At 43.4% G+C, this 17,731-nt stretch overlaps 1 protein-coding gene across 5 annotated transcripts in view; it reads left to right on the plus strand.

Annotated features, from left to right (window-relative positions):
- The window catches only part of msi2b (musashi RNA-binding protein 2b), a 208,725-nt gene that overhangs the window by 140,658 nt on the left and 50,336 nt on the right, over positions 1–17,731 (plus strand). For all 5 annotated transcript variants that reach the window (XM_061216701.1, XM_061216702.1, XM_061216704.1 and 2 more), the window contains exons 8-9: positions 839–921; positions 11,670–11,784. In XM_061216701.1, the coding sequence (XP_061072685.1) occupies positions 839–921; positions 11,670–11,784 (198 nt within the window). The remainder of the gene's footprint in view (positions 1–838; positions 922–11,669; positions 11,785–17,731) is intronic.

The raw sequence follows: 17,731 nt of genomic DNA on the forward strand, positions 1-17,731 counted from the left end.
TAAAACGTAAGGTGAAGGGGTAGCAGAGTCTCACGTCATTTGGAGGCGAGGCAGCTTGTCAACCTTCACCAGTCACCTGGTAAACAACCAAATCAGCTGCGTTTTGGGACTGTACAACTTCATTACAACCGTCCTTACTGGACACCAATAAGTGAAACTAAAACACTCAATAACCTTATTTAGGGAAGCAGAGCACTACCAGCTCTTCAGTTCACAGCCTGTATGCGCCTGTAGCTCCTGGCGATGAGACTTCTTGTCCAAATGATCACCTTGGTTACACACCAGCCAGGAGACGTGAGAAAACCCCACACCCCTCGTGACTGCCCAGCACGTTCAGAATCTCCCAGGCAGGTACCCGTGTCAATCTCACACCTGTCTGCGGCCAGGCAGAAGTGTGGCAGCACAACCCCAGCCCCCTGTGTGGAGACTGGCTGTTTGTGTGAGCGTGCTGTCGGTGAAGGCACAGGAAACGTCACAGCAGCTCTGGCCTGTCCTGTGCGCCGGGTCTGATCCTCTCACAACATCCGCCATCGCGACTGTGCTCTGCACAATACTCATACATTTATACTTATATTTACTAGATTGTTGTGCTTGTTATGACAGACATTTTTTTGCAGTCTGTTATGAGAGTTAAGACTCTGTTAGAAGAGGATAGAGCTCCGATCTATCTACAGGACATGAGTGTGAGTCAGTGTGAGTGTTGCTCGGTGCCTTACAATGCCCTCAATTGCCCCCTCCCCTCCGCGAGGCAGTAGGTATCAGTTTAATTAAGATCTCTCTTTCTCTCCTCCCCTGTCTTCCTCTCTCCCTCCTCTCCCTCTCTCTGTTGGATGCACAGGTTTCGGCTTCGTAACTTTCGAGAACGAGGACGTGGTGGAGAAAGTCTGTGACATTCATTTTCACGAAATCAATAATAAAATGGTAAGTCCGTTTTCCCTGGCTGAACTCTTCCATCCGGAGACTAATGTTTCTTCCGCTGGTTAGCGGGAACGGGAGAAAGGGAGGAGGGGAAACGGGCGGGACGCAGTGGGCGGGGGGCTGTGGGTAGGGTCATGAAGCAGCGTCTGTGGGGGTGGCCCGTTTCAGCAGCTGGGCGGTGTCATAACGGCGGTTTAAATAACATAGCGGTTTAAATAACATAGGCTTCAAGTCCAGATTGAGTTCTCAGCCAAGGGATTTATATTTATTGCATATTATTATTGTATGTATAATGATGCATTACTACTAACTCAGCTAGTCGGCTAGCTAGCTCAAGGTGGATTTTGGTGCAGCTGCAGTAGCTAGGTTGCATGTCCACCTAGTTAGGTCTGTCTAAAAAGCCACCTAGCTATGGGAAATGGCCACCTACCTACTGTATAGGTTTATCTGATTCTTAAAAGTATAACTGTTACAGTTTAAGTTACTGTAAGTCTCCCTTTGTTTTGTTTAACCTAGCAGCATGTCTTCGTGAAGGGCAAACATAACAAATGTGAATTCGGTTTTGTTTTTCATATTAGTGGGAATTCCATTACAGTTGATCCACAGAAGTACTAGTTCTGTAAATGAGTAGAAAAAGTTGTCCTACAAGCGATGCTGTTAAATGGATGCAAAGAGTTTTATTATCGCTTGTAGGACAAACAGAAAATAAGGTATCCAGACTCTGATGATGTTGATGGGTCACAGACATCAGGAAGTCGTGGCATGCAAAGGATATGAAACAAAATACAAAACATGACTCTTTTATTTGACATTAGGTTAATTTGTTTCAAACATTGAAATGTGGGACTATATATACAAAGTTCTGTAATTACGACATGGTGAAACCAGAATAAAAAAATACCCTTTAACCCATTATTGACTAAGGCGCCCTATAGAAAACCCATAGAGGCTTTGGAATCACAATGCATTTCAATGGTCATGTGTCTTGAAACACGGTCGTATGATCAAACACAACGCTGGCGTCGCATCCGTCTGTTAAGGGAGATATAACGCGAAGGTCGCTTGTTTGATTACAAACGGAGAAAATAAAATATGAAATCAGGAAAAGCAGAAAAAGACAAGGTGACCACAAACTTTTGAACGGTGGTGTATTTCTCACACCTATGCTATGGGGAGCTGCAGGGAGGACAAGCCTGGCTCCGACTCTTTGAATCACAGCTCTGTGCGCTCCATAGCGTGACCTCCACAGCAATATCGATTTTATATGATATTGCATCAAATGGTCTCATTGTTCAGGGAGTGGCAAGCCAGGCCTCTGTAATTTCTTCATTTTTTCATTCTCTTTTCCTTCTGAGCAGGATTGATGTCATTCATCAACTGCCTGGGTTAAATTGGACTACTGGGGCACCGCATGCATTGTTAATGTCAGCCGGGGTGGGGGTTCTCTCTCTGCTTCCAGTGCCGACAGCCTTCCTCTGTAATGGCCCCTCGACTCTGGGTCTGGGAGCTGTTGCTCTGAGTGAAACTGGTGTACATGAACTGGTGTTCTGGGTTTAGACCATGCCAGTTTAATTTTAAAATGTAGTTTATTTATTCATTGCATTATTCTTGCAAATGGAAGGCAACGACTGTCTAGTTATTTGGCTTGCTAATGCAACCTAGCAGTTATTACCTACTACTACTAATACAGTAATCATATGTATTGGTGTTTATTAATAAGTATAACTAATAATACATCCGGTTAATTACTGATTTAGGCATTCATTATTATTTTTTCATTTTGAAAACGTATTGTGTTTGTTCCGGCTTCCACTGACCTCACCCAACTAACCCCCCCCCTTTGCCCCCCCCCCCCCACTTGTCTCCCCAGTCATATCTTGTCAAGTAACAGCAATAAGTCCGTGTTTAATGGCCATCCCATTAAGTAACAAGTACATTCATTACATTTTTCTATTCACTTTTCACTTGCAGCATTGCAGCCAGATTTTTCTGACACAGCACGCTGGAGCACGTTTCTGCGTGTGTATCAGCGTGGCGTGTCGAGAGCAGGGTTTTTCATAGTCCCTGCCTCTCAGGGCCACATTTCAGGGCCGTGTTTCTGGACTGGACCAGTATCTGGACTTGTTTCTGGACTGGACCAGTATCTGGACCCGTTTCTGGACTGGACCAGTATCTGGAACTGTTTCTGGACCCCTGCATGGCTGAAGCCACTGCGATCTCCACCAGCAGAGAGCCTTTCAGCAGCCAGAGCACACAGGGGGACCTGACATTTACAGAGAAGGGGGAAGGGGGAGAGAGAGAGAGTAGGGGGCGGGCGGTGGGAGAAATGAGTCATTATGCAGAATTCTTAAAAGTTTTTATCTCAATGTTCTATTGATTATATGATTTGTTCCCCACTATGAGAGTTAGCAGTGGTCTAATTCTGTATTGCCTAAAACGCAACAGCGAGAGCGATAAAGCCTGGCTCATTCTGTAAAACTGTCAGACAATAAGCAGAGAGCGATAGAGAGCACGAGCGAAGCTGAACTTTAACTTGAGCAGCAGTCGGTGTTAGAGAGAGATGGAGTGAGTGAGTGAGTGAGTGAATGAGTGATTCAGAGAGGAAGAGAGTTCAGAGTGATAGGGAGCACAAGTGAAGATGAACTTTAACTTGAGAGGCAGTTGGTGTTAGAAAGTGATGGAGTGAGTGAGTGATCCGGAGAGAAGGAGAGTTCAGAGAGCGAGAGAGGGCAGGTGAGTGACTGATGGAGAGCCGGAGAGAGTTAAGGAGCTGAGAACCCATTTGGGGTTTCAGACGGTAAAATAACGACCAAAGAGTGTGAAGGAGCAGGCCGGCTGGGCAAAAGGCTTCTCCGGAAGAGTTCTCTCATTCCACCATCATCCCCTCGTCTCTCCGGGACAGCTTCAATGTTGTTATTTCCACAATGTTGTTTGTATTAATGCATCACTATTCCTGTTACTGTCTCTTTGTGTACGCTATGGCTATATTTAAAGTACCAATGTATTTCATGCCAATAAAGCATTTTGAATTTGAAGTTACCTGAATTTGAATTTAGTGTACCTTCCAGTCCAACTCCTGAACTTGCAGGCGTAGCTGTTGCTGAAGTGTAAAAACTAGTAGCAAGTGATTTTACAGCAGATTGGGACTGTTTATTTATCTCTCTTTAATTCATTGAATTAGAAATAAAAAACACCCCTGCAGAAGTGAGCTTCTGAAGTATAGAAATTTGCATACTGTTCCTGAACAGACCGCTCGCTTTGTGCTGTTTATTCTCAGTGCTCTTGGTTTACCCTGCCTCTGCCAACAAATGACCAGGATCTTATGCATCTTTTCTTCAGACTGGCTGAGCAAGTAAATGTACTAGAGCATATTGTTTTGACTGGGCTATCATCGTTATTTATGAAACTGAATTTGTGGTCAAATTCAGTTCAGTTAATGTGTTTGTGTGTGTGTGTGCTTGTCTGTGTGTTTATGTGTATTTGTGTGTGTGGTGCCTGTCTGTGTTTGCTGTGTGTTTGTCTTTGTTTATGTGTGTGTGTGCTTGTTTGTGTTTGTGTGTTTGTCTGTGTGTTCGTGTTTGTGTGTGTGTGTGTGTGTGTGTGTGTGTGCGTGCGCGTGTCTGTTTGTCTGTCTGTGTCTTTGTCTGTATGTGTATGTGTGTGTTGTGTCTTGCACTTACCCTCAGATGCTGTAAAAGAGATGTTCCTATTGGAAGAATAAATAGCTGCTGACAGCTATTCCTTCTCTGTTCTGTGGGAGAATATGGATTTAGGTGTCAGAACAGCTGCCTGTAAATGTATCAATAATGTAGAGTCCCTGGTCTCTGGTGTGCTGTAATTTAATTCCAACTGCTGTGAATTATACCCTCCTGTTAAAGAGAGCCCTTTGTCATAACTGGGCTCCTGTGTGTTTTTGTGTGTGTGAGTGTGTGTGCATGGTTGTGTGTGTGTGTGTGTGTGTGTGTGTGTGTGTGTGTGTGAGCCCATGTGACTGTGTGTGTGTGTATGTGTGGGTGTATGCATGTGTATGTATGTATGTATATATGTGCAGGTTCGTGTGTGTGCATGCATGCCTGTGTGTGTGTCTGTTTGCTTGTGCATGTTCGTGAGTGGGTGTGCGTGTGTATGCAAGTGTGTGTGTGCGAGCGTGCGTGCGTGCGTACATGCATGTGTGGTGGAGTACTTTATAAGACTGGATGCATGTTTAATGTTTTTTAATCTTTTTTAATAACACGGATTACTCATAATACATAATCCGTTTTGCCATTTGTAACCTTTACATTTTTTGAGAACTTGAGCCCACCCTCTGCTCAGCATCAGGTTTTAGACGTGCCTGGAATGTGTGCCGCAAATATCCCCTCCGGCAGGTAATCATGGCAATCCCAAAGGATCGGTTGAGGGAATATGAAATCGGTGTTTATTGATTGTTACAAACTTCAGCATATTAACGCTTCTTTAAGATTTAATTTATTTTACTGTGGAATGGAAGTGATATTGGCACATGGTGGCTGGAAGGTGGGTTCTGGCTCTCAGTCTGATAGAGATAAACATGTGAGACAGACAGGTTCTGCTCTCAGACAGACAGACTGGTCTCTGATAGAGGTAAACACGTGAGACAGACAGGTTCTGCTCTCAGACAGACAGACTGGTCTCTGATAGAGGTAAACACGTGAGACAGACAGGTTCTGCTCTCAGACAGATGGGTCTCTGATAGAGATGAACACGTGAGACAGACAGGTTCTGCTCTCAGACAGACGGGTCTCTGATAGGCCTTTCACACTGGCAAACCTCATTTTGAACTGGCCGGCACCTTCAGACCGAAAATAAATTGGTTCGGAACCTGAAAAGTTGGTTCTCAGCTGGAACCAAAAAATAGTTTTTTATAGTAGTTTTATAGTAGAAATAGTTTTCCTTGCAAACTGTGACGTCATCAGTGGGCGTATCATATTCCGCCTGCCTTGTGCATTGATGGAACTTTGGTTCTACTTAAACTGGTATGGACGCGGGCTGATTCGCCGGAAGGCACCAAGGTTCTGAGACTCCAGGACGGAACCAGAGCCAGAACCAGAGCTGCGTCTGTCTGAAAGCAGTATGATAGAGGTGAGCACGTCAGATAGACAGGTTCTGCTCTCAGACAGACGGGTCTCTGATAGAGGTGAACACGTCAGATAGACAGGTTTTGCTCTCAGACAGACAGACAGCTCACCCTCTCCCATAGACTGCAGACTTCATAACTTCAACCACAGCAGTAGCAGTTCCTCATAGACGCTTTAACGAGCGTAAACCTTGTACCTTTTACAATTCACAGGATTGCATGTGACCTGCGTTGTCTCTCTTATTTCTGATGGACGAAACTGAAGTCATATTATTCTTAACCGACTGACACAAGCTGGACCTTTTTTTCCTTCTGAGATAATTCAGACCCTGCTTCTTGTTTAGATGCAAATGATTAGATCTCCCTCTCCCTGATTCCCTCCATCTCTCCCTCCGTCTCTCATGTTTCCCATCTCTATTTCTTCTGTGCCCTCCTGATTTGCCGCTGTCCATCTTAATAAAGTGTCCCCGCCACGTGGGGGAGAGGAGATGAGGCGGGCCGCGGCTCGCCGTCTGGAGGCGGGGGGGGGGTTGTCGCGGTAACTGTGTCATGGTGGCTCGGCTCTGCCAGCTGCTGCTTTTAGAGCCCTCGTTTATCGGCTTCCCTCCCTTTATTTGCTTCCTTTCATTTCCTCAAGTGTCTTTTCCTGTGCTGCCCTCTTTCTGTTGTTATTCCCTTTCTTCCTTTTTCAGAAGGGGCCGTGGCGTCTGGTGTCTGTCTGAGATCTCCCTCTGTCTCTCACTGTGCTGCCTCACAATGTACAGCTGGATGTGTATGTGTGAGTGAGGGCGTGTGTATGTATGTGTATGTGTTTGTGAGATTGTGTGTGTGTATGTGTGTGTGTGTGTGAGTGTTAGTGAGTGTTAGTGAGTGTTTGTGTGTGTGTGTGTGCTTGTGTTTGTGAGTGTTTGTGTGTGTGTGTATGTGTGAGTGAGTGAGTGTGTGTGTATGTATGTGTATGTGTTTGTGAGATTGTGTGTGTGTATGTGTGTGTGTGAGTGTTAGTGAGTGTTTGTGTTTGTGTGTGTGCTTGTGTTTGTAAGTGTTTGTGTGTGTGTATGTGTGAGTGAGTGCGTGTGTATGTATATGTATGTGTTTGTGAGATTGTGTGTGTATGTGTGTGTGTGTGAGTGTGTGTGAGTGTTAGTGAGTGCTTGTGTGTGCTTGTGTTTGTGAGTGTTTGTGAATGTTTGTGAATGTCAAGGGAGTGATGATGGAGAGTACCGCAAGGACAGGGAGGGACAGATGTCTTTTCGTACCTGAAATACTTAGCATCTCATGTCATTCTGCAGTAAACTCATGTTGAATTATTTGAGCTAACTGGCTAAATATAGAGAGGGATGGAGTGGGGAGGGATAGAGGGATGGTGATTTAGTCATGGCAGATAGAGAGAGAGCCTGAGATGGAGAGTTAGGGAATTCTGAACTCCCCCAAATCAGTAACATGGAAGTAAAAAGGGGGCTACATGGCTCAGGCAGTAAGAGCAGTCGTCTGGCAGTCGGAGGGTTGCCGGTTTGATCCCCCACCCGGGCTGTGTCGAAGTGTCCCGGAGCAAGACACTTAACCCCCAAATGCTCCTGACGAGCTGGTCGGTGCCTTGCATGGCAGCCAATCGCCGTCAGTGTGTGAGTGTGTGTATGAATGGGTGAATGAGAAGCATCAGTTGTACAGCACTTTGGATAAAGGCGCTATATAAATGCCAACCATTTACCATTAAAAAGCTGTTACGGGTTTCATTCAGCACAGCAATCCTTCGGAGATAGCTAGCTCCAGCAGATACTGTAGTCTGGAGCTAGCTAAAATGGCATCACATGCTATACATGCATGTAGTAACAACAGCAATAAACCAATAGGGTCCACCAAGATAATATTTTATAGTACATCAGCTTTTAGATTAACGTTAATTTACACAAAGACAAGGAAACGGAGCCGATGAGTAGTTAAACGTTGGTATGGCTGTGTCAGGTATTGGGGACAGAGGAACCAAGCGCAGACTCAGGGGTGAAAAAATGGCAGGTTTAATGAAGTAGGCAGATGGGGCGGACAGAGTGTAATCCAATGATTGTGCAAAGTTCAAAAACCAGCCCAAACGGGGCAGAGGTACGGAAACGTGATCCAGAAAGCAGAGTCCAAAGAGCCAGGCAGGGGTCATAAAACAGAAATCCAGAAATTCAAAACAGAGTGTAACAGAACAGAACAAAATATCCAGGGACGACGGCACAGGGAAGAGGAGGCTAGAACCGGGGGAAGGGAACGCAAGGAACAGAGAGAGACAAACTAGCCAAGAGAAACAGAAAAGGACAGGTATAAATACATAGGGGAATGAGACAATCTAGGCGGGGCATGGGAGTGAGGGCGGTCTAACAAATAGACATCAGGTGAGACACATGAAAGGGCAATCATACAAATCATACAATGACAAGGGAGGCACGAAGACGCGGAACTGGATTCACATAGACAAACGTAATACAAACGGCTCCGGATTAGGGAGTTAAGGAACGTAGTGATAGTGGAGAGCAGGTGCGAACACTTCGCTGAATTAAGGCAGGCAATTTAGGGATAGAGGCGGAGTTACAAGGATGTGTAGAAATAGAGATAAAGTTAATCTGTTAGTATATTTGATGAAACTATAATTACCCAAAACTAGTGACTGTTAGTTAGTTAGTTAGACAGACAAATTAGTGTGTAAATATAATTAGTACTGTACAAAATCTGTGTGAGTTGGTATTAGTAGGTTAGTGCTATTTACAAACATGAATGAAGAGAAAGCAGGAAGCAGGAAGTAAGAAAAGCGAGAAAACGAAAAAAAAATGAATATGAAAAATAATACACTTACAAAAACACAGAATAAGCTAACAGACAGAATCCAGGATCATAACAGGCTGGCCAGAATTAGCCTAATACATTTTCAACCGTCCTTGCACATTAAAGTGCATTCAGACCATTACATGTTACTCACATGTAATATAACCAGAAAAACTCACTAGCTATTAATATTTAGCTACGGTAACATTATAGCAATCCTGAAAATCCACCACAAAACTTCCCAAACAAATCAAGCAGACTTGCATAACCAGTACCTAGCTCGCTTGCTAGTGAACTTGTTTTTAAGATGAATAACTAAATAACCAGAATAACTAACCACTAGAAAGAGTTAAATTGACTAACGTAAATGTACTACCTTACCTCTCTAGCTAAAATAATGTACATCATCACCGAATCCTCCGTCCTTACAACTAGCTAACGTTAATTTATGCATTTTCTAATCCTGGATAATTTATGTCTAACGTTAGCTCTGTGCTGTAGCTTCTTTGAAGCTCATGGCTGAGTGTTTACAACATGCAATGAGGAGAGGTAGGGTTTGGAGTTTGAGTTATTCTGTCTGGTCTTACATTATATTAATTTTATGGCTAACTGAAGCCATTCTGATTTTGCAGTGTTTAATGTACATTAAGCTAAATGTTGATTAATCCACGGCATAGGGGTCAACACCGCCAGTAAGACAAGTATTTTCTTTGTATCTTCTTTTTGCTGCCCTTGTTCAATTTACCATATTAATTAGCTAGTTAGCTGTTGTTGGAAAAACTGTTTTTTCTATGTCAACAAAATGGCTACTTCTGGGTTTTGTGAGAACTATAAGGTACATAAAACTTTTAAAGTCTAACGTTAGCTCTGTGCCGTAGCTTGTTTGAAGCACATGACTGAGAAGGTGCAGAAAATACAACTGAGGGGGCCCCAGGCCTGGTGTAACATTTTTAACTGAAGAAATCACTCGATTATTAACTTGCAAGTACAATAAACTTGCACCTGCTGTTGATTTTTATTCCAGGAAATGTAATTTTTGTTCTGCACCCTATCAAGAATATACAGATAAATGCATGCGTCTCGTATCCAGATTGTGTGTAGATATGATTTAGCCGCATTATATTTACACATGGCATGAATATAGTCTCCTCTGTCCGCATCAAGATCCGATCATGATACGAATCTCACTTCCAGCTCAAACCAGACATCCTCTTTCCCTTCGAGTCCCTAAAAAGATTGTAACTGACTTGTAGGCTAACATTCCTGCTGTTTGCGTAGCTTTTATTGTAAAAATAAGAAATTAACATTAGCCAACAAGAAGTAATTTACGATATATTTTGCTTTAAATTATAGCAGTGCAAACTATTTTTTTTATTGTAATTGTCGTTGTGATTCTAATTCTAATCAATAACATTAATTCAGCGACACTGAAATGGAGACTGATAAGGAACCAGTTGTGAGTGAAATGTAAGGGAAATAAGTGACCATAAAACAATAGCATAGGCTTTTAGTTACTAGATGTTTGATAGTTATGACTAAATAAAACTTTATGGGTGGTAGAAAATTGGAATGTGTTCAAGTTGAAAAAGACTTATGGGTAATAGTTGACCAAAGCAAGTTTCTAGTCAATGAAAAAAGGCCAACATGATGCTGGGATACATATCCAAGAGTACTGAGTATAAATCTAATTCTATAATCCTCTTATAGAATACCTTTGTCAGACTGCAGTTAGAGTATTGTGTGCAGTTCTGGGGACCACACTATAAGAACGGAAAAGGTTCTGGAAAAGGTTCAAAGAAGGGCAACCAGATTGATTCCTTATATTTCTAATTGGAGTTGCTATAATATTTTGTCATCTTTTGATACTCAAGACCTAGCTGAATAAATTTCAGTGATCCAAAAATGTCATTACAATTGATTAGTATGTGTTTTTACAGCATTCCTGTAAAAATGTTCAAAACTACTATGTACAATTTGTGTGATTCTAGAGCAATTTACAACCAACATGATTGATTCTGACCTACTTTCTGTTGCCATATTATTTTAGCTGAGTTTGTACATTGGAATCACTGTGTATAAAGTTGATTAAAATGACACAATGTCAGAGCATGGCACAGTCACCAGTTTTCGTCATTTTGCCCTCAGACCCCAGAGGGTTAAATTCATTAAAGGGATTGACAGCGATTGAAAGGGAGTGTACTACAGGCAATTCTTCATGTTGAGTTCGGTTAGCAGATCGAAGACGCATAAATGGAAATAAGCAAAAGATACATTCTGTGCAGACATTTCTTCACACAGAGAGTGGTCACAGTGTGGAATAGCTTGCCAGGACATGTAGTGGAGGCAGAAACACTGGGGCTTTTCAAGACCAGGCTTGATATGGTGCTAGATACTATTTCGTTTTTAGGCAAACTAAGCAGAGCAGTCGGCACACTTCAGTGGCGAGCATTGCTGTGCTGACTGGCCTGTTCATCATTATGTTTTAATGTTGTTTTGGTGAGAAAAATACTACAACGTTCTAAAAGAGAACAGGGATCATGTGCTCTCTTTATCATTCTTCTTCTTTTACAGTCTGTGGAAATTGCAGTTCACATACTGTGATTGAACCTGAATTTCCTTCGTTTGTGTTCAGCTGCTGATGTTTAAGATGTAAGCTATGAATAACTGCTGATCTGGAAATAATGTATCGTATTTACGTCTATGAAACCACTGATACCTTTGCTGTTAACGGCCACAGTTGTGTTTAGGTTGCTTGACTGTTGACTGGTGCACGATTGGTTGAGGTGTTTGTTGGGAGTGCGGAGTGCCTTGGCTGCTGATGGCTACAGAGTTGTGTTTGCTCCCTCTGCAGGTAGAATGTAAGAAAGCGCAGCCGAAGGAGGTGATGTTCCCCCCTGGAACGAGAGGCAGAGGGCGGGGTCTGCCCTACACCATGGACGCCTTCATGTTGGGGATGGGCATGCTCAGTAAGTACCTCTGTACGGCCTGGTGTGGTCATTCCCCAAGCCATCAGCTTTCATTTACATTTCATCATCCCTACTGACAATTACATCTTAAACCAACCTACACTGATGTGCGGTCAAGATGGCGAAAGTAAGCTAATGTTACCTAACATCTTCCATCTTCCAAAAAAATGTTTCTAAATGTTAGCGAATACTTTGGAAAGGTAGTGTGTGGCGAATAAAGATGGCTGCTGATTGGGAAAATGTTTTTGATAGCTGTCTAGACTAGCTGGCTAGCTATCAATGAAATAAATGCATGGCCTGCTCAGCTTTGAGCAGCTTCTGATGAAACTAACTGAGTTACCATTACTCCCTGCATTTCCAGACCTCACCAGCTGGCCACGTCAGCTAACAAACTGCCATAGTTAGACACACACATTAAAATAGCAAGCTAGATACCTAGTATTAAGGTCTTGTTTGATTTGTATGTGCTAGCCATCTGAACAAAGGGACAGTGGAGAAAACCTGGTGAATTGTGACCATTTTGGCATTCCATACACAACAACCACAGAAGAACACAACAGCCACTGAGTGGTACCTGGCTTACTTGCTTTCGGGGACACAGAAAAAGTAGCTTGCCACATTCGTGGATCGATAGTCACTCACTCATCGAAACTCACGTCACTGAATGCACGTGTGTCATTTGATCCACAAATGCAGATTCTACACTTCACAAACCAATTTTACATTTGAGACTGGGTTATTGCAAAAAATACATGAGGAACACAGTATGAGATTTTTTCGTTTTTTATTGACGTTTCTCCACCTTTGGAATGTTTTTTGGATATGTTTGCATTGGTTGTAATTTCCATTCCATTCAAAACAAATCACAATGCCCTTTTGCAGGTCTATATCAATGGCAATGATAGACCACTCATTCTGTGGGAAATTCAGGAATATGTGCTTTTTCCTCATGATTGTAGATTTTATTAAATTTGAATCAAAATTCTGAATTTCGACCCATAGACTTAAAATGTGGGAGACATATGCTAACATGAATTAGGCCAATTGAACATTTTATTATTCAATGGACATTAGGATCGGCATCGCAAGCAGGCAGTAGATGACACCGACAGTAGGCTAGTACTGTCCACTTCAGACAGTCTCACGGACTGTATGTAGCTCTGGAAATGTAACCACTAGCTCTAACGTTAGCTAGCCAACTGTTATATTGGGTGTGATCTGGGGTGACTGCGGTTATATTTTCAGCAGGACCTTCGTGGCTCACTCATTAGATAAATTAGATAACCAGTTGCAGCTGAATATGGCCAGCACCAACGCCAAAGCTTAACATCTGGTCTGTCTTATTCAACTAGCTAGCTAAGTTACCTAAATGACTGGTGTTTAACATAGCTCTAATATTAGCTATACAGACTCTGTCAGTTTACAGGCTGACCCTATGCTACCACATTCTGTACAAATTAGCTAGCTGGCTAGGATATTTCTCATTAATGTTACCCGAGAGAACATGCAATCTCACAAATAAGATGGAGTTAATTCAAATACCGTGTTGATGGCAAACAGTCTCATTAAGATTTGACTGAAGAAATGCTTTTCTAACAGCAGATCTTTTATTGAAATGGAAAAGAATGACGCTAACTAACTAACATTAAAGTGAAATGTTTGCCTCAAAAGACAGGAAATTAAATTGATCAGCCCTAACGCTAACACCATCCTCCAATAAGGTATCAGCACAAATCTGTGACAACATTAATTGTATATAGTACATACAACATTATAAAAATGTATTCCTACAGTGATAATCAAAGTGATTTGTGGGTGATATTATCATTGAGTGACTGAATGCACAGTCGTTAGTCATTATCTTTTTAATTGGTCAATTACTTTTTGACAAATGTTAATAATTATGTATAGGCCCATATACATACATACTGTAGGCTATATATCTGCTGCTACACTTTTATATAGAATGTCAGTCGGCCGATATGAATCAGATCATAGTAATATATATTATATTCTCTACTATATACACTTCATTGCAGGATCTATCACACTAGTTTAAAAATTGTATGCTATGTACCTACAGTTTGTGTGCAAGTTATGTTGAAAGAGTGATACAAGATATGTGATCCAAAAGAGGACACATTTGACATGTTGGAAATAAATAATGCTTTAGAAAAGTGAAAAGTAAGTAACTTTAATATGCAAAATTACCAATAAACTTTGCAGTGCACTCCTATAAGATTATGAATTCTTTGAGCGTTTTGAATCATAAACAATCTGCCCAGTGGTGAGCACATATTGTTCGAAATAGAGTATATATTGTCCATGGCTGTAGCATGTTGTCAGAGATCTGTGCTGATGCCTGTGCGGGTGCAGGCTGATGTTAGCATTTGGGCTGATCAATTTAATTTCCTATCTTCTGAGACTTTCAGCAAATGGGAAAGGCAGTGACTGGGGTAGTGTTGTTGGGTGTGTGGTCTCATCTACATGCCGGCATTGGAAGTGCCTCATGAGTGTGGCTATGGCAACATGATGTCATTTTCTCCCATTTTCCCAGAGATGAGAGAGTGAGAGAGAGAGAGAGAGAGAGAGAGAGAGAAGGAAGCGAAAGACAGAGAAAGAGTGAAGGAGAGTTTTACCCTTCCACCCTTACTCTTCTGTCATGGAGATGAGGACGTATTGTCTGACCTGCTGAAAAAAACATCTCCGCTGGGTTTTGAAACGGCTGGTAACTGGTTGACCAGTTCAGACCGGCTCCAGCTCGACATGGTTTGACCAGCCAAAGCTATATTTTGAATCAGCTTGGTAACTGGTTGACCAGCTACCAGCTAAGGCAAGCTGCCAGCACTGGCTTGATGACCAGCTCATACCCAGCTAGGCCGGCTTTATGACCAGCTCAATTTTCAAGCTGGATTTTACAGCAGGGTGACCTCATTAACACGACACAGGTCATTTTAATGCTGTTTTGACGAGAGTAAGACCAGGACGCACTCGCTTTCACGGTGGTCGGGGTCGTCTTGTCTTCATAACCCCTCCCCCGACGCACCCCCCCCCCCCCTCAGATCATGATCTGTGCGTCAGTGACAGGAGATAATGGGCATGAGATTGATCGGCGGAGCGAATAAAAGGTTCGGTGGCGGGATTGGGATACGACAGCGGCGGTAATGGGAGCTGTGGGGAACAGGTCACGGCGCTCGTAATTTGGCTGGACGAAGCGTCCTCACTGGGAACCCTGAGTATGAAATATGCGCTCGATATTGCACCCCCCCAACCCCCCCCCCCCCCCCCACACACCGCCCCCATCCTGCCGCCCGACCAGAGCCCCGGCACATTACCGTGAGAAATGAAGAGGAAAATTGAAGTACTGTTGAATCGTAGATGTATGATTTCATCTGTCTGACCTCCGCAGCGCTGAATAATAGGATATGGATATAACAAGGGGCTTCATTTTGTGTGCACAGGGGCAGTTGGGTGGCCCCATTTCATCAAGCCTACCCCCCTCCCACACCCACGCCCACTTTGATCCACACTTTCACACACTGATCTGCAGGAGTCCTGGGGCCATGGTTTCACTGGGGGGTGGGGACTTCAATGGGTCATTTTGGCTTAATTTCTTTGTGATAAAATGTTTTTATTATTCAACATAAATTTTCTTTTTTCTTTCCCCCTTAAAACATTTCCCCCCATCCCCTATATCTTGAGGTAGAGAAAAAGCAAGTTTCGAATTACCCTGGAACAGCGTGGAATATCTCTGTTAACAATTTTGAATGAAGTTGCGGGCAGTTGGCTCCAAAACTGTTTTGCAGTGGGGCAATCGTCATTTTGGCTTCTTGAGTGAGTCAATCTCGCTGCAGCTCAGGGAGAGAAGCTCTGAAGCTGTGGAAAGAAATTTGGGGGAACGGTTCTTTGCAGAAATCTTTTCCAAGCAAAATAAAAAAAACAGCCTTGTTTCATTATTAGCATAAAGAATCAATATGGCTCTTCATTAAAAGAGAGGAACTATAAATCCTTATGTACCAAAATCTCATTACCCCCCTCCCCACACGCATTCACTTTGTTTACTGCCTCTAATCGGCCCATTTGTCTGTGTTGCGTTTATGTACGTATGTATGCTTGCCAGAACGAACCGGCATTGAAGCTGGTGCTGAGTGCAGCCTGACCACATGTATAATTGATTTTAATGTGAATCTGAACTGTTGGGGCTGAAAGTGGTGGCATTAGCATGTATATTAATAACACAGGTGAGAGAGAGGGAGGGCGGAGGGTTTGGGGGTGGAGGGGGGGTCTCCAGCGTGTAATGAGTTCACGCTCCTACGTTTCGTTTTTCACACCTGCGGCCCTCTCTCTCCCTCTCTCCTTCTCGCCCCTCGCTGAGACCTGCGATTCACACCTCTTAAAGACACCCAGAGTGTGTCTGTGCGAAAGCTAACCCCGGAGGAAGCTTTGGGTTGGACAGGCCCTGGGTTAATGAATATTCCTTCTGCTGTGCCCTTGACTTGGTCTGCACTTGGGGCTGTGTGTTCCCTGGGGTCAAGTTCCTAATATGCCTTAATGTCTCCTACTTGAGAGGTTAGTTACTGGTCATTTTATAAGGCTTCTGTTACTTTTGCCTGCAACACCTGGATTTAACACTGTGTGTGCTTTAGTGTGTGGTCAGTGCTGCTGTGTGGGGTCAGTGTGCAATGTGTAGTGAGTGTGCAGTGTGTGGTTATTGTACAGTGTGTGGTCAGTGTTGTAGTGTGTGGTCAGTGCAGTCAGTGTGCAGAGAGTGGTCAGTGTGAGCAGTGTGGTTAGTGTGCAGAGTGCGGTCAGTGTGCAGTGTGCCGTCAGTGCTGCAGTGTGTATCTATTGTACGGTGTGTGTGGTCAGTGTTGTAGTGTGTGGACAGTGCAGTCAGTGTGCAGAGAGTGGTCAGTGTGAGCAGTGTGGTTAGTGTGCAGAATGTGGTCAGTGTGCAGTGTGGGGTCATTGTGCAGTGTGGTCAGTGTGCAGTGTGTGGTTATTGTACAGAGTATGGTCAGTGTGCAGTGTGTTGTGTGTGGTCAATGTGCAGTGTGTGGTTATTGTACAGAGTGTGGTCAGTATGCAGTGTGTGGTCAGTGCAGTCTATATGCAGTGTGTGGTCAATGTGCTGTGTGTGTGGTCGTTCTGCAGTGTGGGGTCAGTGTGCAGTGTGTGGTCAGTGTGTGGTCGTTGTGAAGTGTGGGGTCATTGTACAGTGTGTGGTCAGTGCTGCAGTGTCCAGTGTGTGGCCAGTGTGGCATCCAGTGCTACAGACTGCAAATGCAATCAAAAGCCTAGAATCAAAATACAGAAAGCTTTCTTATGCCAGCACTATGCAAGTGATTGAATACAGCTGACTAATCAGAAACAGCTGAGAAGCCAACTGTTCAATTACTTTTGGTCACCTAAAATTGGGGACTAATATATAAAAAGGGATGTAATTCCTACATGGGTATTTATGGCTGTAAATACCCTCAAAATAAAGGTGACAGTCTGCATGTCATATTCATTATTTCATTTCAAATCCAATGTGCTGGAGTACGGAGCCAACATAACATAAATTGTACCACTGTCCAAATACTTGCACTATAGCTGAGTGGCCTTTGGATGGTAGAGAAATGCATGTGTAATGCAAGCATGTGTGTGCCTGTATGCAAGTGTAAATGCAAGTGTTTGGGCATGTACGTATTGTGACAGCAGTATGGAACAATGACTCATGTGCTCCCAAGTTTGGGATCCCTGACCACCCCTCCCCCCCACTTGCACCTTCACTGTCCTCTCAAGCAAGCTGGGGGATAGATTGAACAAGTGCAACCAGGAGGTACAACAAAAGCACTGTGCCTTGCTATATCATTTGTTGTCTGTTGTCTGTCTTTTTCTTCCCACTCTCCTCCCCAGGTTACCCTGCCAAAGTGCACGCTGCCAGATAATGCCCTGCTAACAC

The sequence above is a fragment of the Conger conger genome, chromosome 13 (genome assembly GCF_963514075.1).
Source record: "Conger conger chromosome 13, fConCon1.1, whole genome shotgun sequence".
Classification (NCBI taxonomy): Eukaryota; Metazoa; Chordata; class Actinopteri; order Anguilliformes; family Congridae; genus Conger; species Conger conger.